The sequence below is a fragment of the Lampris incognitus genome, chromosome 3, assembly GCF_029633865.1.
Source record: "Lampris incognitus isolate fLamInc1 chromosome 3, fLamInc1.hap2, whole genome shotgun sequence".
Taxonomy (NCBI): Eukaryota; Metazoa; Chordata; class Actinopteri; order Lampriformes; family Lampridae; genus Lampris; species Lampris incognitus.
Window position 1 is genome coordinate 71,751,706 of NC_079213.1, and position 26,800 is coordinate 71,778,505.

At 40.9% G+C, this 26,800-nt stretch overlaps 1 protein-coding gene across 1 annotated transcript; it reads right to left on the minus strand.

The window, feature by feature from the left end:
• Positions 1-1,810: 1,810 nt before the first annotated feature.
• pomgnt1 (protein O-linked mannose N-acetylglucosaminyltransferase 1 (beta 1,2-)) lies at positions 1,811-25,275 on the minus strand. Its single transcript, XM_056275791.1, has 21 exons — positions 24,743-25,275; positions 24,031-24,133; positions 19,960-20,075; positions 19,667-19,732; positions 18,826-18,939; positions 18,258-18,375; positions 18,017-18,115; positions 17,093-17,220; positions 16,014-16,084; positions 14,043-14,118; positions 13,841-13,924; positions 10,602-10,643; positions 10,292-10,350; positions 5,565-5,637; positions 4,955-5,083; positions 4,677-4,802; positions 4,154-4,218; positions 3,972-4,016; positions 3,702-3,837; positions 3,461-3,570; positions 1,811-3,257 (listed from the first exon to the last, which is right to left on the minus strand). The coding sequence occupies exons 1-21, from the start codon at positions 24,860-24,862 to the stop codon at positions 3,176-3,178; spliced, it is 1,962 nt and encodes a 653-aa protein (XP_056131766.1). The 5' UTR covers positions 24,863-25,275; the 3' UTR covers positions 1,811-3,175.
• Positions 25,276-26,800: the final 1,525 nt, after the last annotated feature.

Consider the following 26,800-nt stretch of genomic DNA (forward strand, 5'->3'; position numbering starts at 1 on the left):
CATATGAGGCAATGACAGTAAAAGTAGTCCAGTCTAAGTCTAATGGCTTGACTGCGGCTGAACTCAGTGTTCGAACAAAGAGCATCGGTGCTTTATTTTCTGTGACTTTTATCGCTGGTTCTGAAATTGTGAGGATGATGGGGTGGGATGTGGCTTGAGGGACAAAGCAGGAAGGCACATTTGTCCTTTGTTGACACAGTGGCTTGCAGAAATTCACCAAGCCTGGAAGATTTACATAAATTTCCCAAGCCACATGCATATCCCCTTCACCGTTTGGTTTGCCAGCCACTCTCCGGGGAAACCTTCAGACATGCCCAAGGCAATACGGGCACAAAGTCGGCTAAAAATAACAATATCCCTTAGCTTATTCCATGAATAATAGGTACGAAGTAATAAATCCGTCAACGTGAGCAAATTTAAAAAGTACGTCATGCAGCATGTCAAATAGTAGACGACTATGAGACGCAGCTAAGAAAAATACTTTTATTCAATTCAGAGTTAAAAGACACAGGAACTCGTACAGAAGTCAAAATCCATTTCAAACCTAGCAATGGATCACTACCCTCATTTTCAGATTCACTCTATCTCTCAACAGTTTCCATATCATTTCACCACATTAAAAAAAGAAAACCACTATTGCCGAGCACACACTGAAATGCTCATTGAGACCATGATCAAGTTTCATCTACTTGACTGAAGAACAAAAATATTTCAACACAAAAAAAATAAATAAAACTCAAGATACTAAAATGAAAAAGTAGAGTGAAAACATGTGCGGACTCCACTTTTCAATCAAATAATTGTTAATTGTCCATGGCAAACAATGTTTTTTCTGACATGGTAATCGTCCATAATAATGAAAAACAGATGGTTTCGACTGAAAAGATACCTGCATCTGGTAAACGTACGGACTTGCACACAATAAAATACAAAACAAAATGCTACAAATACTGATAGCTGCTTTAGAACATGATTTATAGAAGACTAAAGTAATTTTGTAGTCATAGCATCATATCTTGACATCACAGGGAGTAATCAGACTCGTTGAGATGGCTGGAAAGTAATTAATAGCACAAACATGGAGAACAAGCAGATGGAAGGCACAGACACACAGTACCACTACAAGACATACGGTGCAAGCAGCAGATAAGATACACACAGGAGTTATGTGCCGGTGGCATACCGCACCCACTATGTATGTCTTGTACCCCCTCCCAATTGTGAATGCCTCCCTCCTCACTCCTCCCCCCTACACAACATCTCCATTAGTACCAGGTATGTTCAGTCAATCTATGCTCAGTACCAGACCTAGTAGAGTTAAGTCAAATACGCGGAATACGGACAGTACGGATTTATAGTGGCACTCATGTTAAACCCACGGTCCAACTCACAACTGTTATTGATTTTCTTATGCCATCTGATCCTCTGAATAACAGAAATCATCCATCCATCCATTATCCAAGCCGCTTATCCTTAGTAGGGTCGCGGGATGCTGGAGCCTATCCCAGCAGTCATTGGGCGGCAGGCGGGGAGACACCCTGGACAGGCCACCAGGCCATCACAAGGCCGACACATTCACACCTAGAGACAATTTAGTATGGCCGATTCACCTGACCTATACATGTCTTTGGACTGTGGCAGGAAACCGGAGCACCCAGAGGAAACTCATGCAGACATGGGGAGAACATGCAAACTCCACACAGAGGACGACCTGGGATGACCCACCAAGGTTGGACAACCCCGGGGTTCGAACCCAGGACCTTCTTGCTGTGAGGTGACCGCGCTAACCACTGCACCGCCATGCCGCTAACAGAAATCCGTTTCAATTAATTTAACAGGAAATTAGTGGGAATATACAAGCAGGGGGAGACCCTGCTTGTATATTCCCACTAAAAGTTTATCACCACATTGTTGGTGAATCAAATCGGTTTTGTTTTTTTAGTTGGTTAATCGTAATGCAAACAGTGTCGAGTTCTATAGATTTGACTGTCTCTGTTGTTAAACTGTGGTGTTATGAGAACTAATATTATATAGATATATGAGTTCTCAACATATATTTTTAAGCTTATACCCAGCATCTTAGCAATACTTGGCAGTCATATCCTGCTAAGAACCAGGACAGGTCATGTTTGGAAAGTGTAGCGACACATGCGCCATAGCAAAACCTGGCCAAAATCAATAGCAATGGCTCTGGTATTAAGAGAAATAGTGTTCAAGTCTTAGTGTCAAGTTTCCCTCATGACACTGATCTGTGGCAACTGATCCAAGCAATTATATTAGTCAAACCCACAGGGCTGTATCAACCTTTCCAATCAATCTCGATATTTATATCTCATGATAAAAAATAAGTTGATCCTTTACTCATCAAAAAATATAGATGCACATATTTACATTATTATTTCATAGTCTGTTAATGTAAGGCTCTTAAAAAAGGCATAGATATTGACAAAAGAGGATTAAAAAATACTTAAAACCTGTTGTTGATTGCTGCAAGTAAAATAAATAGAGATAAGTTAAAATGTATGTACAGGATGGATAAAGCACTCAGTAGTTCAAAAAAGTCGAAGCACAAAAGCCAACCATTTTTAGTTGAGTAGGTTTGTAAGGCAGTCTCTGCCTTGATGTAGTGTGAATCTTTGTGTGTGTGTGTGTGTGTGTGTGTGTATGTGTGTGTATGTGTGTGTGTGTGTGTGTGTGCAAGTAGTTTTTTGACGAGGGGACAAACACACACAGATGCAGTGAAGCACATCAATGTTCTTCTCTTGCTCTTTTCATCTCACCAGTTGACTTAAAGGGCGGGCTGCCCGTTATCCAACAGCTGTCATGGAGAACCTTCAAAGTCCTATAAATGTTAACCAATTCCCTTTCAAGCCACACTTTATTTTAGCCTATCCCATTTCTTGTCTGCTCCATTCCTCCCTCCCACTTACACAGGTATGAAAAAGCAGACCTAAATTATGCTCATCAAGCCTTGGACGGATTTTTTAGTGCATTTCCAGTTCCCTTCCACCCAAAAAAGGACTACATTTACTATTCTTTTATGTATCAGTGGGCTTTTTTTGGTAGTTTTTGAATTTCTGGGCTTATAGGAGGGAATTAGTGGTTGTTGACAGGATATAGAGAAGAGTTGTTAAGGCCTGCATTGGTAGAAGGAGTAGGGGTATGTCCATTAGGTCTACATCTGCTCCACTGGTGCACCTTCTTCTTTGGGCAGAGGCTCCAAGTGAATGGGAGTGACATTGGCTGGCTTCTTCAGACTGATCCAAAACACAGGGAGAAGAATACACAGGGACAATGGGGGAAAGACACAAGGTCACAACAAAAGAAAAACTATATGTATTTGCAACACTAAAGGACATATTTAAACACATTCTTAGGCAAGATATGTGTGAGGACCAGACTGTAATGGTGTTGCTAAATTAGGCATATACAAGTCGAAGGTTGTAGTAGTGTTGCTTACGAGTATGGTGAGATAGGAACAGCCACCACTAGGACATGATTCCTTTTTCTGAAGAGTCGCCACAGGCCTTTGTGGTATCCCCGCACATCCAAGTCCCAGACATGAAGGCACTAAGAGGCAGAGAGGAAATGTAAATGGTCTAATCATGAATTTAACCAGTACTAGTACAAATAAAAATGTAACTCATCCCTTAAAATGCAACATCTGATGTGGGTAGTACAACTACAGTGAGCTTCTCTACCTTGGCAAGCTCGGTCCAAGTGGCTGTGTCTGTCTCCGTCTCCATCTTGATGTACATCACATAGGTCTTCCCTTCAGAGTCCGGCAGGAATGAATCCTCACATGGGTTCTTATTATGGTCCAGCATCTCTGCATCCCTAGTGATGACAAGCACATGCAATATGACACACACTAGACATGCACTATACTATGCATGACTGCAGTAAATGTTGAAATATTATGTCTCTGTACAGCTATACCAAGCTTAAAAAACAAACAAAGACTTACTCACTTTAACAGGTTTTGAATTTCCACTTCATAGGCATCATCCTTCAAGCTGAGAGGACCAAGCACAAGAACCCTGACCATCAAATGCTAGCTCGCAACATCTAATTACTATTTGCAGAGTTTAAGAGCTATGACATGAAGAACAGCACATCAGTGTAAGAGGCGGTGTTGCATGAATGTACAAACCTGTCAACATTCTTCAGCTGTACATTGGGAACTGTGTTGAACTTGTGCTTCTTGAAATATACCTCCTATAAGAAGGCAGAGAAGAAACACAGGGATTTAATAATATGCTTTGCACCCAATTCGTTTCCATACTGACTTAACAATGCAATATTTACCAATACACATGGGTCGGAAGTAACGTCACACGTTCCCATAAGGTGACACTATGTTAACACCTAGCTTGTATGGTGGTGGGGGGGGGGTGTTTAGCTTAAAACAGATATGCCACTGGGGTAATCAAAAGGGCTCCTCCAGTCAAATAAGATTTTATAAAAGAAATGGGTATATCCTTACACTGGAACAAAATTGGATACAGTGTAAAATGAGGAATTACGGGGATGTGGAAGACACTCATTAATTGGGCATGAAATTATGATTATGATTGGTGAATCTTTTTACAGCTGTAGCTAGTCACAGTTTCAACTCTGGTAGTGATACACTCACAAACTCCAAAATGAAAAAAAGTGTGTTTTTAAGCTCTTACGTGGAAATAGCCATTCATGTTGAGCCCAATGATCCCAAAATGGTAGGAGCGGGACACATCAGGGATGATGCACTCTCTTCCTTTCCTCTGCTCTGGCATGCGCATCCACATGTCCCAATCCCACAGCTAGGACCACAAGACGTAAAAAAAAAAGTTCATTGCGGAGAAGATTATGACAGCAAATGAATGCATATATATTTTCCATTCTCATTCTCTGACTCTTGGTCCCTCTCACTCTCACACATAGAACTACAAACATGCACACAAAATGAGTGTACCTTCTCTGGAGTAGGCCACTTTGGCTCTAGTTCATCCTTATAGAGGCTCTTTTTGAGTACCCAGCCCAGTCCTGGCATACTCTCCACTCTGTACAGCAAGGCTGGGTCGTCTGCAGTGTGCTCATAGCCCTGCATAGCAGGAAAGATTTTAAATAAATCAGGGTTTGGATAATGATGTAAAATCTTATGTAACATTGAAGAGTACTTTTGTCTCCCAGTTTTTACTCTGCCTACAACACCGTTTTGAAAGATGGAAGTAAATGCGTACGAAGAAGATAGTGGTGGTATCGTGATACTTTGTAAAGGTATTATTACAAAGGGGTCAGACTATATACTGACACAAATTTATCTACACATATGAATCCGTTAATAAATGCTGCTAACTATCGATTCCCTTAATGAAATTCTTACTCGCTTGCTCCCCTTTGTACAGAGGTCAGGGCACAAGGTCAGCTGTTAGACAGATTAAGACACCAAAAGGGCATCCAGCAGAAGATGGAAGGATTTTATTTTTGGAGATGTCATAACAAATGATAGAGGGATCATTTATAAGAGTGGGAATGAGAAGAGGGAAGGAGTTAGCAAAACAGACAGATGGAAGACCTCTGACCTGGTCATTCCAGGCTGAGATACAGTACAGACTGTCATCCTCATTCAAAAGGTGGATGGTCTGGCTGAGGAAACTAGAGCAAATATGTCACAAACAGCAACATTATTACAAACAGATAGAATTTTCAACAACAATGTGAAATAAAAAAAAAAACAATGTCAAAATTATCTATATGGTATAAGATCTATTAGCCTGGGAACCAGACAAATTCGCAAATGCTAATTAGTCTGGCTTCATTTTAGATTTCCATATGGCTTCATCAACGGGCGCAGACCAAAATGCCTCTGGACACAATGGATACACCTACAACCAATCAGAGCAACGAAACATGTGGCGTAGCGCTTAAACTTTCACCAAATCCTGTTGGAAGTACGGCAAACACATCTTTCTTATCAACAAAAGCTTTAAGCGCAGTTGTTTGTTACTCTTGTAGAGAAAATATTCTGTCCAGTTCACTTAATACTGTCATGATAGCGGATTCAACAGACCATTCCACATAAGCAGCAAGCAAGGGTGCTCCTCTGTATGTCAGCGTTATTTTTTTGTCCCATCCACATTTTGGGAAAACCCACCCCTACTCTGCTTCTGATTGGCTAAATCTATCCCTAACCCCACCCTAATGCTAACTTTAACCAAACTAACCAACACAGGGAATGAGTACTAGCTAATCAGAGGCAAAGTTCATGGAAAGCGGGTGAGGGAAAAAATAAGGCTGTACTTCATCATATCAACCCCCCCCCCCATATTAGGCCAGGTCAGCTGGAAATCTGTCTGAACGGGAGGGTGGCCAGACATATGCCAGAGCAAATGTAAAACATAAGCTCACAGATTCGTCTGATTCCCAGGCTAAAGATCTATAGCTGTAAACATTAAAACAATGTGCCTTTCTCCACAGCAGGGCAAGCTCTGGTCTTCACTGCTGTGCAAGCCAACACCTAAAACAAATTCCAGTACATTTAACTAGACAAACTGGCAACAAAAACTAAGTCAGTTGACAGAAGGGAATTCTTCTGATACATATGAAATCAATGCTTCAAAACAGGATAGACATCCAGCAGGGTAGCTGGCACATTTAGAACAGCAAATACATGTCAAAGCGACAGCTGTCAAACAGAGGAAATCAGTTTCCCAGGGGAAGCCAAAATCAGCATGAATATTGAGAATTTACTGCCACCTAGTGATGAAATTATACCTAAACACTGGAACTACTAGGATGGATAAAATAGCAATATGAGCCAACGTTTGCCTTTTGATTACAACTGCCTGTTGAAAATACTGATTATACAAATCCCCAATAGTCAAGTCAAGTCAATTTTATTTGTATAGCCCAATATCACAAATTACAAATTTGCCTTGAGGGGCTTTACTGATTTGAGAGATGTGTCACCTATGACACGAAATCATAGAACAAGCCCATTGAGTGTTGTACTTCTACAATTTGTATCCTCAAGTAACCCATCTATTTGTGCTCGATAGTTTAGAAAACAGTGTCCTTTTCTCAAGGATAGGGGCAGAGATAGTGGCACAGCTCCCATGTTTCCTCTGGTGTATAATTCTCTCCATAAATGCAGTCATGTCAGAAAAAATGAAGGCAACTCAACTCTAGTTTACTGGAGCTTCTGTCATCTATTATAATTACGGAATAGGTTGCATTGTTTACCCTATATATGAGCGCCGTTGCTAAAATATCACATGAGCATTAATATCAATGGGCTACTTATAATTTTCACTCTCACACTGTGTGAGCACGATAACACCCTATACATTCAGTGTTTCCCCAAACTTTTTTTCTGGGAACCCACTTTTTAAAAATCATAAACCATCGCAACCTATTTCACAATAGGTCTTATCTATAAATCGTGAGAAGAGCAAATTTGTGCATAATTGAATGTTCCTAACCATTTTTACTGCCATTTCCACATCGCCTTATATTATTATCTTGAAGAGGTAAACCAACCATTTCGAAGAGATATACGTTGGATAAATCACAACTTTCTTTTATGCAAGTTATTGAAAACATATACACGTTAAATAGTTCATAAATGAGACCAAATAAATGCATTTAGATGGAGTTAACAGGCTATCTCATTGTTTTTATTTCCTCTCTGTTCAGTAAAACAATAAACACATTTTAAATACTTTACAAATGAGACAAAGTAAGTCCACTTAGGTGGCGTTAACAGGTTCTCATTTTTTCCCTCTCATCATTAAAACAAATAGAATACGCTAGCCTTTCATATTAGATTCAACGCTATAAGTACAATTATCAGAACAATACGAACATTCAGTGCTATCAAAAACGTGCTTCTTTTGAAAGTTTTTTTTTAAATGCTCATGTCTATTATCAGAATAAGTAGGCTTGTGTTTAAGTACCGCTACTGTTATCAAACTGTCAATCAATCAATTTGAATAGTCAACAATCAATTCGTTAACCACATCAGGTCTATTCCACATCAAATCTCATTAGGCCCATGTGCTATTTACTTATCCTGAATGTTGTCTTTTTAGGTCCATTACAAATATCCAACTGTGCATATTCATTTTATTTACACCTTGCTAATGTGATAGGCAGACCTGCTTGCTTTTAGTATTGCATTCCAGTCCGGTGTACAAGAGGAGAGCGCAACACGCATATCGGCTACAGCGTTCCGTCTATTTCTAGCAGAAACCGTGAGTGTGGTAGAAATAGCAATGAGCAAAGGTGTACTGCAGAAAGAATGTCTTCATGCGCGCTCAATCCAGGTAAGGAACTCACAGAAAGTTGAATCAGTTCATCTGGACACGACGTTTATTAGGAGAAATGTTTCATCACTCATCTAAGTGACCTCTTCAATCTCAATTGTCTGCAGGTATCCCCACCCTTATAAACACCACAGTGGCATAACGACAGAAAACAATGATCGGTTTCATATACAAATAGGTGTGACCATTAACTAGAGTTACACTGGCCATGTGTACTATTCACAGAGGATTGGGGAATAGTTGCAATCTCAGCATTGTAAGATGGCGACAGATGTACTCTTAGTGATATGATGAGGGAACAACCATCCCTAAACCCGGGGGGGCTAAGCATTTTAGTGATGAAGCGTTTCTCCCAATAAACGTTGTGTCCAGATGAACCGATTCAACCTTCTGTGACTATGGAGTAAATTCTGCAAATTCTATTTGACGACCCAAAAAAAATCTCCTGTGACCCACCTGTGGGTTCCGACCCAGTCTCTAGGAATAACTGCCCTCCGTTATCGTGGAATTGTTTTAAGTCATGGACTAGTGCATCAAATCACAGAATTCTACCTCTCCTCATTCTTCAAAGGACATCGATGTGAAAGGTACTGTTATAAGAGTAGCGTAGCTCCTTTAAGAGCAGTGCGTAATGTGTGTGCGTAGCGAGTGTGTGGTTGAGTGAGTGTAAGAGAGGGAGAGGCAGAAAAGTGACGGTGAATGCGAGCAGGCAGAGGAAAAGGTTAGCAGTAAATTGTCAATCTGGCAGTAAATGTACATTATAGGCTACAGTGCGTCAGTTAATAAATGCTGCAGCTTCTCAAGACCAAGAAGTCTCGTCTGTTGTTTCCCCAACTGCTGGAAAAGTGAAGAGGGTTAGCCCTAGCAAACATCCCCCCTGTGCTTCCGACTACGGTCTAGAAGCTGAGCAGGAAAGGCTAGACTATGGTCACACATGCACGGAATTAACATTGGCGAATAGTCGCCTCCTGTTCACTTCCATTCTATGCGAGCTAAGGGGCGAATGAAACATTGGTGTCCAGTGGCGAAAGAAATTTGCATCTTTGCTTCACGTGGAGTTCAACTTTGGTTAACTTTGACTGCCGAATTCGCAGCCTCAACCAATAGCAAAGAAGTGAGTGTGGTTAACCCCGCTTGGCTGTAACTGGCTGTAGTTTTCTTAGTGAGCCAGGATGTAGGAGACTTTTTGATTGTTGCTGTGTCTAACCAGCTGGTATTGTATGACATTGCCCGTGAAAACTACAAACTGCCACACAAGAGAGATGCTGCCTGGCTGGCAGTGAGTCGGGAGACAGGCATTGAATGTAAATAAATGGAAAAGGTATTAATAACATCAATTCATATTTCGCGGTATCCAAATATAACTTGTACGCCAGTGATCTTCCTCCACATTTATCCATGAAACTATGATAACATGTACAAGTGAGACAATTAAGTGAAAACATGATCTTTCTCTGGACTTCAATGTGCATTTTCCCATCGCAAAACCAACAACCACTCATGTGTGACTGACAACCACAAACCACTCAAAAAACACACCCGCAACGACAAGATATGAATTTCACCTCGGCAGGCAATGGTCATTCGCCTGCATTCGCGCATGTGGGACCGTTGCCTAACAGTGCGTTTTTTGGCTGCTATGTAACGTTAGCTAAATTTATGGGATGTAACGTTAATTACTTGACTTAGGCAATGGTCATTCGCCTGCATTCGCGCATGTGGGACCGTTGCCTAACAGTAGGTTTTTTGGCTGCTATGTAACGTTAGCTAAATTTATGGGATGTAACGTTAATTACTTGACTTAGCTGCATGTCATTACTACCTATGTGTCCAGTGTGAAGAACTTTCAATAGCAAATAAGACAAATGTCAGGGTTTTCCCTACCGTTATAATCAACACTTTAACATAAGAGAGAAACTGGTCCATAGTAGTGACTGCAGTATACAGACTCAGGAACGAAAGTGCAATGACAAGCAGCAACCTACCTAAAGAAGTCAATAGAGATGTCTAGGTCTTCTTCAAGGACAATGGCAAAGTTAGCTTCCTAAAACACAAAAGAAAATCATTCACAAATTCTAGAATAAACCAACAGTTTGCATTCACTAAATGCCAAACCTAACTACATGCCAAAAGGAGCCAGCTGGCTGTAGTGGGATCTTACACGTGCAGGAAGACACAGTGAAAACATACTTGTTTGTTGAGGGTGGCATTCAACAAGCCAACTTGTAAAAAGGCTAACTTGACTATACCAGTCTTTCAAGTGGCTGTATTACAAAAGAGCACGAAAATACTCACTGGGTGTAGGTTGAAGGTTGCAGTCAAGCTTGCCTTGTAGTGCTAAGAAGTAGAAAACAGGAGTTGATGAAATTTAGGTTTTGCAATGGCAAATCTAAACTGGTTAATTAACACAGTTACTCTGAACTCGGGCTGAACATGAAAAAAAAAACCCAAAACTTAATTTCTAGTTAAACGTTATATATTCTTTTTCATCTAATGATTTAAATCCTTTATTTGAACAACAGCACGTTTATATTGAGTGATTTATTCTAACAAGATAAAGCTCTTAATTGTAACAACATGATTTGTGACAATTTTAAAATAATATTTCAAGACATTTTATGCCCATCCTTTAGCTGGTGGGGCTACTTTGGAAAAGTAAAACATGTTAGAAAAAGTGGGATATATTGCAATGAATTTTCAGTTGAATTTTATTAAGGCCATCTTGAATACTTTTTTTTTCTGGTTTCGAATATGCTGCAGCAAGTATTCGGAGGTATTCAAAGCTTCACTACGATGTTTGCCATTATTATTAATTATGTCTTTATCACATGCTATCATTGGGCTGTTTTTGTAATTAATTATTACGCTATTGAGAGACAAAGAAAGAAATACGACTTCAAATTATTTCCTTCTTATTGATATAAACTGGCTACAACTGATTTCACTTTCAAAGTGCAATCAGTTGCTCATAAAAAGAAAAAAGAAATAAGGCTTTTGTCAGTATAGACCTTTCCATGAAATTTTAAATAATTAATGGCATTACTTCTGTTGCCTTAGGATTATGAACATTACTGTGATTATGAACAGCATTCATATCAGAAAGTCAGTAGGAGCAGGACGGAATACCTATGCGTGAATGAGAGGGAGGACAGTGGAATGGTCAGGATGCAAGGAGTAGAGATGACGAAGGCGTATGAGTTTAAATACTTGGGGTCAACTGTCCAAAGTAACGGTAAATGCAGAAGAGAGGTGAAGAACAGAGTGCAGGCAGGGTGGAGTGAGTGGAGAAGAGTATCAGGAGTGATTTGCGACAGAAGGGTACCAGCAAGAGTTAAAGGGAAGGTTTACAAGATGGTTGTGAGACCAGCTATGTTATATGGTTTGGAGACAGTGGCAGTGACGAAAAGACAGGAGGCAGAGCTGGAAGTGGCAGAGTTGAAGATGCTAAGATTTTCATTGGGAGTGATGAAGAAGGGGAGGATTAGGAACGAGTATATTAGAGGGACAGCTCAGGTTGGATGGTTTGGAGACAAAGCAAGAGAGGCAAGATTTAGATGGCTTGGACATGTGTGGAGGAGAGATGCTGGGTATATTGGGAGAAGAATGCTGAATATGGAACTGCCACGGAAGAGGAAAAGAGGAAGGCCAAAGAGGAGGTTTATGGTTGTGGTGAGAGAGGACATGCAGGTGCCTAGTGTGACAGAGGAAGATGCAGAGGACAGGAAGAGATGGAAACGGATGATCCGCTGTGGCGACCCCTAACAGGAACAGCCGAAAGTAGTAGTAGCAGTAATAGATGCTGCGTTCACGTGGTCTCTGTTTTTCCCATGCCATATTGCCAACTGCGTTTACAGTCTCCCGGAGGGTGGAGGGAGTACTGATTTTGCCGTTGATTACCATGGCAATGATCAAATGCAGCGCTTGACTTTATCTGTACAAAAAAGCTCTGTCCAGTAACCTGGAGCACTTTTTTATTTTGAGATTTATTTAAGTGAGAGAAGGTCTTGTAACCTGGTGCAGTTTTGGAGAAAATGTAAGTTATTTAATAGTCAGTGTTTTATTATAAACATACAATTGAAATTTCCATCAAAGTTCCAAAAATGTTTGTGCATGCTGTCAATTAAAGTTCTTGAGAAAAAAAATAAATAATCGAAATCGGCAGGTCAGACTTTAAAAAAAAAATCGAAAATTGGAATCGGCCAAGAAAATTGCAATCAGTGCATCTCTAAGTTTCAGATACACAAGATCAATTTTGTTGTGTCTAAAAATATACCAATTTTACATTTAAGTCTGTAAAAAGTATTACTACCGTTTATTCACAACACTGATCAATGACAGTTTCTTTGCTTGCTATTGAGAAGTCCCAAAAGAAATTTAAAGCGGCTGTAGACAACTTTTCACCCCCCCAGTGTTTCCAAGTGTTTTTATTGTCTGCACCGCTGTCACAAAGACAACCGGATCACTTTCTGTTTATTAGCAGCTGGCTACTGTCCAAAGCAAGAAACAACCTAAGAATCCCAATTTGAACTAGAAACCCCGATCCCAGTGCTATGATAATGGCAGAATAAAACATCCGGTAGTATCAATAAGTAGCCAGGTTGTGTTACTTACTGATCCAGTAAAAAGAATGCCAACCGAATGTCGGTTTGGAACCCTCTCAAGTCCCGGGTGTCGTATCGCACTCTGTTTCCCCCATCAAAATCTGTTTCCCCCTAGCCAGAGTTCCATACAACACCAGCAACCTAACCCTAAGTTTAACCTAACGCTTACCTTAACCTAATCATAACTGATAGCTAACCTGTTTCCATGTGAACGCTTTCTTCTAGCTAGGGGGAAACAGATCTTGATGGGGATACAGAGTTCAATAAAACACTGGAACTCACTTCATCAAATGAATACCTGTCCGAGGTTCACTCTTTTTTTTATCTCTCTTTTGATCACTCCTTTTCTTCATCTTGTTTGCCCTCTCTGTCTACGAGGTTCTTTTTTCTCTTGCCGGGTAGTTTCCACTGTCACTTCAGTTGTTCCACAGTCTGCCATTTTCGCTACTGAGGATAGCTACCGATAGCTACCGGGGAAAGCAAAAGCACTATCCTCTTTCTATTTTGGTTGCGCAATGGTTGACACACTTCCTTTGTGCCATAAATCAAACCTTTACGTTCTCGTGAGATCGTACCCGGTGGCAGACAGTTTTGCATAGTGAAAGCAAGGTTTATAGGGAACAATCTAAACACTGGTGATGTCATTATTCTATACCTATTACAATGTGCAATCAACATTTACTTCATAATGATAAGTTAAAGCAAAAAAGTTGTCTACTGCCACTTTAATGACTGGTTATGGCTACAGCATTCCACAAGTGACTTCTTTGGTGGCTTGTATTCTATCGTGAGTGAAAAGACTTAATATAATCAAAGTTCACAGACAGTCTCCCATTTGGAGAAGATGCGAGTCTTGTTTTGGTTCAGTTTTCTGACAGGAAAATGGCCTCACATTACAACACAATAATAAACATAGGGACCAGAGAAAACTACCTGGGACACCCTGGCATTCTTGATGCTGATGGGTGTGTGCTGAACCCCCTTCAGTCCAAACAGCTCAACCACATCCATAGGCTCCTGTGTCATCAACACACACACACACACACACACAAACAATTTATGTTACTAAAATGCCAAAGCTTTATGGGAACACAGAAGATAAAAAGGTAAAAATAGGACAGAAAAGGATTCATACCTCATAGTATCCATCAATGAAAACTGTGACCATCTGTGGATTGACACCATGAGCTGAGAGAAGAGATCTCAGCATTCTTAAAATAGAAGAAAAGTGAAGAGAATCGTTTTTTCATCTTTAACAGGGGTGTTCCTCTACTGTTTTCCATCAAATTACCCCAACAGTATTCTGTTATGAGGGAGAGTATCATTTTTCTTCTTTTCCCCTAAAACTGCCCTGACAAGCACACTTTTCAACTCTGATATTTATGGACCAGATTGTGAGACAAGTTATCTTGAATGTATTATATGTTGAATTTGTGATCCACTGTCAAAGTAATTACCAGTGACATAATAATTTACTGTTGTAAAATTTCATACATAACTTTCCCTGTATGGATAAAATGTTAAAAGATGCTGAAAAACACAAGGGCTGAAAAACACAGGGTAGCTTTTTAGCTACTGACAACGGTGTGAAGGTCTATAATAGGGGTGGGGGGAAAATTTTGATTCACGTAAGAATCGCGATTCTTATCTTCTATGATTTTGAACAGATTCACAAATTCCAAAAATCAATTTTTAAAAACGTTTTTTTGAGTCTTAAGTAGCCTCCTCGCTGCTGGCAATGTTGACTTGCCGCGCACCTGTTCCGGCTTCCGGAAAACACGACAATGGCTAGTCAGTCGCTGCTAACATTAGCTCTTGGTAGCCTTTCCAAAAATGGAGCAGCAACAAATTCAGCCAGTCCCATCATCATTGAAGGCAAGCATTTGGGAGCATTTTGGATTTTAAAATCTCCCGGGGAAGAAGGAGCTTGGCATGACCCATTCAATATGCAAGATTTGCAAAACGAAAGTTAAGTATTTTGGGAACACTACAAATGTTAGGTCTCACATCATACGCCATCACCCAGAGTTGAAAGAAGTGGAACAATGTCCTACTGCAACATTAACAAACAACCAATGCACACTGCACCACTTTACCAAACTCCCAGCCAATTCTGAACAGGCAAAAAAAATGAACGAATGCCTCTATTTGTCATTGCACAGCTGTACAATGAAATTAAGTGCAACAAAGCAGTGGTACAAAATAAAATAAAATAAATAAATAAAATATACAAATAGTCTTCCTGTTTTCTAAAGTTGATGATGATTTCCTTTGTTTTGGAGGTGTTTGGTACCAAGTTGTTACTGGAGCACCATACTGACAGTTTGTGGACCTTAGCCCCATAGGCAGACTCATCGCCATTCTATATCCGTCTCACCACAGTAATGTCATCTGCAAATTTTACTATGGTATTTGTACAGTGGGTTGGTGTGCAGTCATGTGTGTAAAGTGAATAGAGAAGGGGACTCAGCACGCAGCCCTGTGGCGCTCCTGTGCTGACTGTCAGCATCGCTGAGTGATGTATCCCCAGTCTGACAGTCTGTGGACAATTTGTTTGAGATTTGTTAAAAATAACTAGATCCATCACCCATTTCATTTCAAAAGACCTACAGCGTAGTCGACAATGAAGGCTTTGGATTTATGATCCATATAAATATAAAAACTACATAATCTTATACACACTTTAGTCTGCTTTCATGCCATAATTTGCCAGACTGCCCTTCTTAGTGCACAGCGGACTGGAGTAAATCCTGAAATTAGCACCCCTAAGTACCAAATCTAGAATCGATTTTGAATCGGGAACCCTTTTGAATCGAAAATTGATTATGAATCAAATTGTGACCCCAAGAATCGAAATCGAATCGTGAGATTCCGAAAGAGTCCCACCCCTAGTTTATAATTAAGTATTGATAGCTCAAGAAAGACTGGTTAATAACAGCTACGGTCCCTACCTTACTTCATATTGTACAGATACAGTAGCAAAAGAGAGTGATTGGTGTAGCAGCAGCAGTAGTAATGATATCATCATTAATAATATTAATAAAAATAATAACGATGATGATTATTATCATCATCTTCAAATGCAGTATTAGTAGCCTAGTCTTACCTATAGAGATAGTTAGGTCTGTTCCCAGCAATGACAGCCACTGGGACATTGAAGACATTATTGGTCGGCAGCTGAAGAGCAAAAGATGGCAAATGAATGACAATGACTTGTTGTTGGTTTGATAAAGGAGCAAAGAGAATAGAGTTCAATAAACTGTCAAGGTGAGTTGGAATAAAACTTAAAATCTGTATTACAACAAAAATAACGACTCTTTCAAAACAATGTCTCTTGTTAGAAAAGTGCGATACTGAAGGAAAACAAATGACTGACATGAATGAATATTACATATTATTCAAGAGAGTATGCACATTATTCTACAGCAGGGGTCAGGAACCTTTTTGACTGGGAGAGCCATAAAAGCCAAATATTTCTAAATATATTTCATTGAGAGCCATATAGTATTTTTAACGTATAATAAATGAAATATGTCTTACTTTTAATGCGACTTCTGGTGCTGCATGGCGTATCGAAGTGCCGCTTTATATGTGACCGTTTCATCGATGCAATGTTATCATTGCATATGAGACATACGGCAGATCCTGCTCTCTCCACAAATGCAGATTCCTCTGCGCACGCAGCCTGGAATGCACGGTAACCACCGTCTTTTTTTCTTTTCGCCCTCTTTTCCCTTACAAGGGTTGAAGCGGATAAACTAGTTGGCTATCTGATCAAATTGATTTCTTCACCTTTACAATGACCCGGACATGCTCGCGAGCCATTGGTTCCCGACCCGACCCACGGGTGACCCGTGACCCGTGAAATTTATCTTCAAAACTAATTTCTGTTTACTTTAAAATGACAGTATTATTAAGAAATATCACAAGTATTTTAAAATCAGTTCCAAACTGATTTTTTTTTCAACTCAAAATTGTCTGGGAGCCATATGCCGTCACCGGAAGAGCCATATATGGCTCGCGAGCCATAGGTTCCCGACCGCTGTTCTACAGCATGTTAATATCTCTGAAACTGAGGACTTAAAGGCTAAAATTATTCCTTTCACACTATCAACTGTGGCCCATTATAGTCTGTCAACATGCAGTATTCTCAACAAACAACAAGAGCAGAGATGTTCATCTTACAGGCTCAGGGTTAAATTCAATGGGAGCTGGGTCCTTGCAACTGCAGATGCTGCCATAACCCTCCACTTTACTGCAGAAGAGCTTCCTCCGCCTGTTCAACTCTGTGTCTGCCCAGTGGCATTCAGCCTCTGCATGAATTAGGATTACATTTCAATAATGACAACTGTGATTTACTTGGACTATAAGACCATGGTCAATTTTACACAAGATTGTAAATAAGATGAATAGGTTGCAACACCTGAAAAACAACACAAAAAAAGACAAGCAGGCAAGCGCCTGGTCAAATTAAAGGGAAATTTCACCAATGGCTTTGTGTATATGCAATCAGTACCAATGAGTAAGGTAGTCAATTGAAGCAATAAAATCGTCACTGTGTACTCTATCAATGGAGAAATTGGTGTTCTCCTGCTCACAGAGGCTTTTCCACAGTGCCTACATGTACCAGAATGCATTGCAAGTAAGCTTCTGTATCGTCGTATACAAAATCCTCTGTGCTAGTGTTGTGGGATGTCATTTCTACCATCGGAAATGTAGCTTAGCAAAGAGATAGAGGATATGTTTTTTGAACAACTTGTTTAGAGTAGATTAAAGAATTAGAAACCCTGCTTGGCTGTAGTTTTTCCAGCCACTGTCTGATGTCACAATATGTCACTTGGTGGCTGGAAATTAAAAAAAAAATTTTTTTCACTGCCGCCCCAGAGATGCAGAAACGATCGAAAACAACTGCAGGTGTTTTTCATGTGCTATTCCTGTCCCAGAAAGACAGAGATATGGTTGAAAATCAGTGAGTTTTCCCTTCAAGAACATTAACAAGTTAGTAAGTTTTGCAAGATGTAACAATTTTTGATTCTCTAATGTCATGGAATAGCAGACCAGACACTTTTTCAGTCAACTGTTGCACATCCATATGAGATTGTACTGTACCCTCAGAGGCAGTAAGCTGCACCTCAGTCTTCAGCAGCACAGGGTCACCCCAGGTGGACAAAGCCGGAGATTTGGAGTGCTTCTCTCCGTACACCTGACCTGGAAATGCAAAGACACATTTACACGGCATGAGAGAGACACACAAGTACCCAGATGGTTAAAGACGATGGATAGATTAAAGCTAAAATTTCCTCTAAAGGGAGCGTTTCAATAAATACATGTCTGATTACTACTCCACTACCTCCTTTCTTCACAACCAGTGTCCACATGTCCCTCCAACTGAGGTTGAGTGATACCTGGCTCCCCAGGCTCTTAAGCAGGTTCTTTGCGGCATCCTTCAGGTGGAACGTGCCCTCATCCTGCACATCACAGATACACATGGATGAAAGCCCACACAACCATGAAGAAACCATGCCATACAGACACATGTATCCAGGGTAGTAAAGTTATTCCAATGTAGAATTCACAGGGGTGCCTCTAAAGGCTAGTCAAAAGTGTGCCTCATAAAATCAAGTGAATCTTCTTGAGAATTTGTGTGGCCACCAGAGAAAAAGTTTCAAACCCGTTTTGGATCATTTTCAATGATCCAAGACTGCTGGATGATATCCTAATAAATCTGATATAAGTCTCTCTCCTTTATTCTACTCCCATAAGTTTCTGAGGAGTTCAAACTCAATCTTCATAAACCTTCTTAAAACAAGCGAAAATCTGACCTCAGGTACCAAGTTAAAAAACAGAATTCTCAATCCTCAAAGATTAAACTCAATCATCATAGTGCCAAGCTAAAAGTTTTTTTGGTAGTAATTGACCTTGATAGTGAATATGAGGACTCGTCCCCGGGTCACCATGTTGAGGAAGAGTACCATGGCTTCATCCTCATGAGGAGAGTATGTGTCAAATATCCTCTTAGCCATGACGTGACCCTGTGAAAATTGAGGTGCAAACATTTGCAAAACATTTAGACAGGCGTTGGGAAGAAAAGAATTGCACACAGAAATTAAACTTAATGCCAGACTTTAAACTATAGAATCTATGATAAGATACTATAAACAAAAAACAAAGATAAGTGGAAAAGGAAAACTCTTTATCAAATTTCCTGTCTGTGCTTCCTGCGCTGTACAAGTATTCTCTCATGCACTCCTCCCAAATAGACTTGGAACAATGACAACTGTACCAACAGCTGTTTCCATTGCCACAGCTTTGGTAGTGACCTCAAACAAGTTCACATGTTCTACAAAACTATGCCTCACCAAAGTTTAACATGGGTTTAGAGCACCAGTTATAACTTGTGAATACCCTTGAACAAATGTAGTGCCTTAGCTGCTGTCGACACTAAATAACTCCATAAGTGGGAGACTTTGAGGAGACAAAAGACATTTGTCTCTTCAAACTCAAAGTAAAAGGATGACACAGATTGTCTCCCATTCTGCATTTTTACAATTTTTTTTCTCCACCAAAAAAAACAAAGGTTAAAGAATAAAGGCATCAACAGCAAGGCTTTTTGACTGTGGCATTTCCAGGTTTTCTTACGATACTCCAAAGAAATTATTGAATACATAAAGAAATAAATTAATGATAGCTTTTTGTTCCACATGACACAAAAATCAAAGAAAATGATCACTGCAACACAAATGTAGGAAAGATACTTACAGTAGCCTGGTTGAGAACTATCACATGAATGCCTCTGCCCTGTTCCCTCATGTCATCTTCCAACACCTGAAGGAGCAAACGAAAGATTACCTAATTCACCTACATTCTTAGCCACAATCATTTGAACAATGTGACTACATAACCAAAGAAAAAAAGCATCTAACTGAATTGAAATGAATTGAAATGTTGCAGGAATTGACTGAAGATTGCTTTCAGTGCCATCCTCAACACTGCATCTTATGTAAATAAAAATTCAGGGGGAAAATTAAGTTAATTTATTCAGTTTAACTCACAGTGGTACCATCTACTGCAACATAGACCTTGGAGCGACTGGAGTACACCTCGATATCCAGGGCCTTACGTCCACTGGCTGGCCGCCGTGGTGTCTCCATGTTTGGCATTGCATCCTCTGTGAGAGAATTGGACTCAGTTTAGGTACTATAGATCAGTAGTTCCCAAATCCAGTCCGCAAGGACCCCAAACACAGCTGGTTTTCTATTCTGCCAGGTAACCCAGTCGTCTAATCAGATAGGTTTTAGCCCTGACACAACAGATGAATTAGAATGACCTGCCAGTTAGAAAATCAGCAGTACTGGTTGGGAACCACTGCAACAGATGCATTAAACCAGAGGCAGGTTTCTGCTACAGAATAACTCATCTTTTGATACTCATACCACTGGGATTGATGTCAAAAGTTGGCTCTGGAATTTTATAGTAAATCAGCCTTGGCTCCTTGCTGCTTTAGTTTTTACTGTAAGAGACACCCTAAATGGCAGTCTCTAGTATTTTTGAGCTGCAGATCCAATTCTTAACACAAGCATGGAGCAAATTAGTGGAGTTGGCATTGGAAACAACTAGTGGAATCAGCAGAATGTTTGAGACTGATGAAAAAGACCAACAGGTCAGTAAACTTTATAACTTAGGTCAAACACTCATACCAATACCAGGGGTATTTGGTAATACAGTATGCTCCTGATGCAACACAGCAGTTATGCCTATGCTTTGTATGATTAAATATCGTCTTGAAAAGCATTTTTAATTGGCTAACATGGATTGGATGGATATCCCACAGTGATAGGCATGGCATGGGTAAGAAATAAAGTCAGAATAGTAGTGACAACTGAACCCAGCCAATGAGGATGCACAAGCCAGTGCATTCTTAGTGCTGGGCCAAAGTATGGATAAATGGAGAGGGTTGGGTCAGGAAGGGCATCCGGCATGAAACCTTTGCCAAATCAAATACGTGGATCATAAACCAGATTTCCACACCGGATCAGTCGAGGCCTGGGTTACCAATGACCGCCACGGTACTGCTGAACAGCAGGATGCCGGTGAAAACTATGCTATTGTTGGGCGAAGGAGAGGAGGAAGGCATGTGCGGAGGCAGCGGGAGAGGAGGAGGGGTAAGAGTGTGGAGGTGAGAGTCAGAACTTTGAATGTTGGCACTATGACTGGTAAAGGCAGAGAGCTTGCTGATATGATGAAGAGAAGAAAGGTAGGTATACTGTGTGTGCAAGAGACCAGGTGAAAGGGGAGTAAGGCCAGGAGTATTGGAGGTGGGTTCAAACTCTTCTACCATGGTGCGAATGAGAGAAATGGGGTAGGGGTAATTCTGAAGGAAGAGTATGTCAAGAGTGTGTTGGGGGTGAAGAGAGCGTCGGGCAGAGTGATGAGTATGAAGCTGGAAATCGAAGGTGTATTGATGAATGTTATCAGTGCATATGCCCCACAAGTTGGGTGTGAGATGGAAGAGAAGGAAGAATTCTGGAGTGAGTTGGATGAAGTGGTGGAGCGTACCCTAGGAGGAGAGAGTGGTGATTGGAGCGGACTTCAATGGGCATGTTGATGTTGAGGACGAGAACAGAGGTGATAAGGAGGTGATGGGCAGGTATGGTGTCAAGGAGAGGAATATTGAAGGACAGACGGTGGTGAATTTTGCAAAAAGGATGGAAATGGCTGTGGTGAATACATATTTAAACAAGAGGGAAGAACACAGGGTGATGTACAAGAGTGGAAGAAAGTGCACACAGGTGGACTCTATCTTATGTAGGAGGCGTGATGTGAAAAGGATTGGAGACTGCAAGGTAGTGACAGGGGAGAATGTATCTAGGCAGCATCGGATGGTGGTCTGTAGAATGACTTTGGAGACCAAGATGAGGAAGAGAGTGAAGGCAGAGTCAAGGATCAAATGGTGGAAGTTGAAGAAAGAAGATTGTTGTGTGGAGTTCAGGGAGGAGTTACTGGGTAGGCACTGCAGAAATAGTGAGGGAGACAGCTAGGACGGTACTTGTCATCTGGACAGAGGAAGAAAGACAAAGACACTTGGTGGTGGAATGAGGTAGTACAGCAAAGTATACAGAGAAAGAGGCTGGCAAAGAAGAAGTGGGATAGTAAGAGAGATGAACAAAGTAGACAGGAGTACAAGGAGATGCAGCGTAAAGTAAAGAAAGAGGTGGCAAAGGAAAAGGCATACGGTGAGTGAGAGGTTAGACACTAAGGAAAGAGAAAAGGTCTTGTACCGATTGGCTAGACAGAGGGACTGAGCTGGGAAGGATGTGCACCCGAACAGGTGCCCCGACTGACCAGAGGAGGCACTAGTGCAGCAACCAGGACACATACTCACATCCGGCTTCCCATCCACAGACATGGTCAATTGTGTCTGTAGGGATGCCCGACCAAGTCAGAGGTAACATGGGGATTCGAACCGGCAATCCCCATATTGGTAGGCAATGGAACAGACCGCCACGCCACACGGATGCCCAAAGATGCTAAGATTTTCAATGGGCGTGAGGAAGAAGGACAGAATTATGAGCAAGTATATTAGAGGGGCAGCTCAGGTTGGATGGTTTGGAGACAAAGCAAGAGAGGCAAGATTGAGATGGTTTGGACATGTGTGGAGAAGAGATGCTGTGTATATTGGGAGAAGGATGCTGAATATGAGGCTGCCAGGGAAGAGGAAAAGAGGAAGGCCAAAGAGGAGGTTTATGGATGTGGTGAGGGAGGACATGCAGGTGGCTGGCATGACAGAGGAAGATGTAGAGGACAGGAAGAGATGGAAATGGATGATCTGCTGTTGCGACCCCTAACGGGAACAGCCGAAAGTAATAGTAGTTTCACACAATCTTGGAAAGTGAGAGGATGTCTGAGTGGAGAAGAAGCATATTGGTACTGATTTTCAAGAATAAGGGTGATGTGCAGAACTGTAGTAACTACAGAGGTATAAAGTTGATCAGCCACAGCATGAAGATATGGAAAAGAGTAGTGGAAGCTAGGTTAAGAGGAGAGGTGACGATTAACAAGCAGCAGTATAGTTTCATGCCACAAAAGAGCACTACAGATGCCATGTTTGAAGTATAGACAAGATCAGAAGGAGTTCCATTGTGTCTGTGGATTTAGAGAAAGCATATGACAGGGTGCCAAGAGAGGAGATGTGGTATTGTATGAGGAAGTCAGGAGTGGTAGAAAAGTATATAGGAGTGGTGCAGATTATGTATGAGGGAAGTGTGAAAGTGGAGATGTGTGGTTGGAATGACAGATGGGTTCAAGGTGGAGGTGGGACACATCAAAGATCGGCTCTGGGCCCTTTCTTGTTTGAAATGGTGATGACAGGTTGACAGACGAGATCAGGCAGGAGTCTCCATGGACTATGATGTTCGCGGATGATATTGTGATCTGTAGCAGAGGGTGTAGGTTGATGAGAGCCTGGTGAGTTGGACGTATACACCAGACAGAAGATGAATGAAAGTCAGTCGAAGGAGGCGGAGCTAGAGGTGGCAGAGTTGAAGATGTTAAGATTTTCACTGGGAGTGACGAAGAAGGACAGGATTGGAACGAGTGTATTAGAGGGACAACTCAGGTTGGACAATTTGGAGGCAGCGCAAGAGAGGCAAGATTGAGATGGTTTGGACATGTGCGGAGGAGAGATGCTGGATATATTGGGAGGATGTTGAACACGGAGCTGCCAGGGAAGAGGAAAAGAGGAAGGCCAAAGTGGAGGTTTATGGATATAAGGGAGGACATGTATGTGGCTAGTGTGACAGAGGAAGATGCAGAGGACAGGAAGAGATGGGAACGGATGATCTGCTGTGGCTAACCCTAACAGCAGCAGCCAACAGCAGTAGTAGTAGTAGTAGTGACAATCGCAACAATTACAGGGCAATATCACTTGACATCATGGCGTGATGATCCCAAGATCTAAACCAAAACACAATACTTTTATTCTAAAATACACCTACAATTCTTTTAATCTTGAAAGATGTGCATCTCTACTTCAAGAGCACAGGCAGATACCAAGGAAAAAACATTTAAATTCCTCAGGTTAAAAAAAAATACAGACAGATTATGATCACTCATGTATCGCTTACCATACTCCTGTGCAGCTTCTTCTTCACTGGCCACTCTTCTTGTGTCCAAAATGAGCTTGATGTTAACTATCACAGTGATCAACAAAAATATGACCGCACCAGCCTACAAACAAAGGAGAAATGTGGTATTTTTCTTTCTCCTCGTGAAATTCTGTTATATTTATATATACATGTTTCCATAGCTTCCCAGAAGTTAATGCTGTGAAAACGGGCATTTGAAATTGCAACGTTGACGTGGTTATCACCCCAATACAGCACCACTTGAAGACATCACATAATACTGAATTACTGCCCAGCGCAGGGTTCCCATTCATTTCCAGGAACTTTTAATGAAAATTTCCACGATTATTGCTTGGACATACTTGACGACCGTTGGAAGGTCACGTTATACCGCATTAATTATCATGGAAGCCCCAACAGTCTCTGAATACATTGTGTGACTTCTCGCTGGTCACTGAACACAGACCCCCACCCCCCAACTACTGAGCAGCTCTGATATATCTAAATATGTGATCTGTGCTAAAAGTTACGTTCAAAATATGAAATTAATATTTCCCCACTTGATCCAATTGTAGCATTTTCCAGGTATTTTCCATGACTCGAAAGCCAGTCTACAAATGCCCAGGTTTTCCAGGGCGCTCGCTTGGGAACCCTGCCAGTTCCATTTGTAACCGAGTTTTGTTCTTCAGTCAAGAGACAGTATCATCCTTACCTGACAGAAGCGGCGGATCGTTCGCTTATTGGTGAGTTTGTATTTCCAGGTGAGGTACAGGCTTCGTTGCTGACGGGGAATGAAAGGTTTCGCTCGAGGATTTGGCGTCCAGGTTTCCATGCCTGAACCTCGCACCGACGGTCACCAGAGGACTCAAGCCCTCGGCCTCCCCTTCTCCTGCAGCAGAAGACCGTGGCGACAATGCATGCACTACTCAACAGGACAAGAAATACAGCTGGCAAGCTTAAGTCACATTGTCGTTTGTAAAATAAATAAATAAAACAAAACAAAACAAAACTGAGCTTTAAAGACGCGATGGCTAGCCAGCGGTTACAGCTCACGATAGTGGGGGTTAACGGCCATGATCGTAGTTGGGCGATAACTCATAACTTGCTATACCGCGACTCATCAAAAATCCCCCTCAATATATACCTTTTAATCATCGACTAGTGTTAAAAGAGAAAGAGTCGTGTATTTTTGCCTGAATCTCTACTACGAGCGGATTTGCCAGCTCTTATTATGCGGTAGCTAAATTACATGCTCGCAGTTTCCGGCGCAATAGAATGACGTCTAGCCAGGCTTGACTCCATCGTTCATACGTTAATTCCTTGCGGTAATCGGAAGAAGAAAAAAAACGTAACCAAAACAACAAAATTTGCTGGCTCACCAAAAAAAACCGTCATTCGGTGTCTGAATACAAACAACTATGCCAGAGGGAATGTTTTAACTGTTGGTTAGATCTTAAAAGTAGTCAATAATAGGGGAGGTGCAGACACTGTTCTACTACTCTACCGACAGGAGGCTTGTGAAGTAGCTTGACAGTGGATAGGGAGGTACCCAAAGAACACAACTATTTAAACTATATAAAATGGATATGGATGACTAACTATATGCATGGGTGGTTGGGAAGCTGCAGGGACATCACTGCTATACCTGCTCACTTAGGTAAATTCATAGTATATGTGCACACATTAGTCATACATGCACATAAGAACACATTCTATTCAACCTTTTTTAGGAAAAAAATCTTTGGTTTAGGATCCTTTCTTTTCAAGGCATATCTCCACCATTCCCACCTAAATCTGCCTATAGTCTGTACAATTTATGTTGATGACAACCCCCCCCCACACACACACACACACACACACACACCTGCATATCACCTTGGGAGGCAGTTGGCAGTTATAGGCAATATAAAACTATGATGTGACTGTACAAAAAGCCAAAAATCTAGCATTACCTTTTATATGATTTAATATAGCTCTTGAAGCATGCTGTCATTTTTTACCACATTCTCCGAAAATAACAACTACTGTTGTTACACAGAGTGAAAATACCCAGAGCTGCTGGATTACACTTGATCCTAAAATTTTTCATTAAAAATGTTCATAGAATCAAAGAAATTGGAGGCCATCATGGTAATATCTTTTCATTTAAACAAAACGTAAATTATTCTCTATTAAAACCATCCCATATACAGACTAATGATCACAGAATGAGGTTGTGCTCATGTAAAATGCATCTGTTAAGAGGGGCCCGAGACTGTGATCTATTATTTCCCGATAATACAAAGGGTTTGTTTTCAAACGTCATTTTTGTTGTCTTGAATTTATAGCTAGTGACCTCTAGCTTTATGACTTGTTACTTGAGTTGGGAAACAATGATAAGATGTAGTTTAGCACTGACCACACAACAAATGAGCAAACATGTTTGACTACAAGGGTTGGCTGTAGATGATATCTAATCAAGTGTTCATAAAATTTGCATCAAAAGATAAACCAGATGACTCAACTATTACCTTTTCTATTATAAATCAGAAGTGAAACAGGATAGCCCCACTTAATATATTGTAAACAATGTCTCTCCCTGTGAGAACCTCCCCAGAATAGATGTTCTGCAATGTAATCTTGGGATTTGGTGTTGCAAAACACATTTTCAATTCATACACAGCTATCAAAAATTAGCATCTGTAACAAGGGCACATTTAGATTAAGGGAATAAGTGCCTTGATTCCTCCTAAATGTCTGTGGTGTTGATGTAACCTTTTGTTCATAAATA

Excerpts from the sequence above, each read along its gene's own strand:
- pomgnt1 (XM_056275791.1), bottom strand. The coding sequence starts at position 24,862 with ATGGAAACCTGGACGCCAAATCCTCGAGCGAAACCTTTCATTCCCCGT. Across the intron at positions 10,644-13,840 it reads AGAATGCCAGGGTGTCCCAG|CACTACAAGGCAAGCTTGAC; the intron begins GTAGTTTTCTCT and ends TCTACTTCTTAG. Across the intron at positions 3,258-3,460 it reads GTTCCTATCTCACCATACTC|TCTGAAGAAGCCAGCCAATG; the intron begins GTAAGCAACACT and ends GTTTTGGATCAG.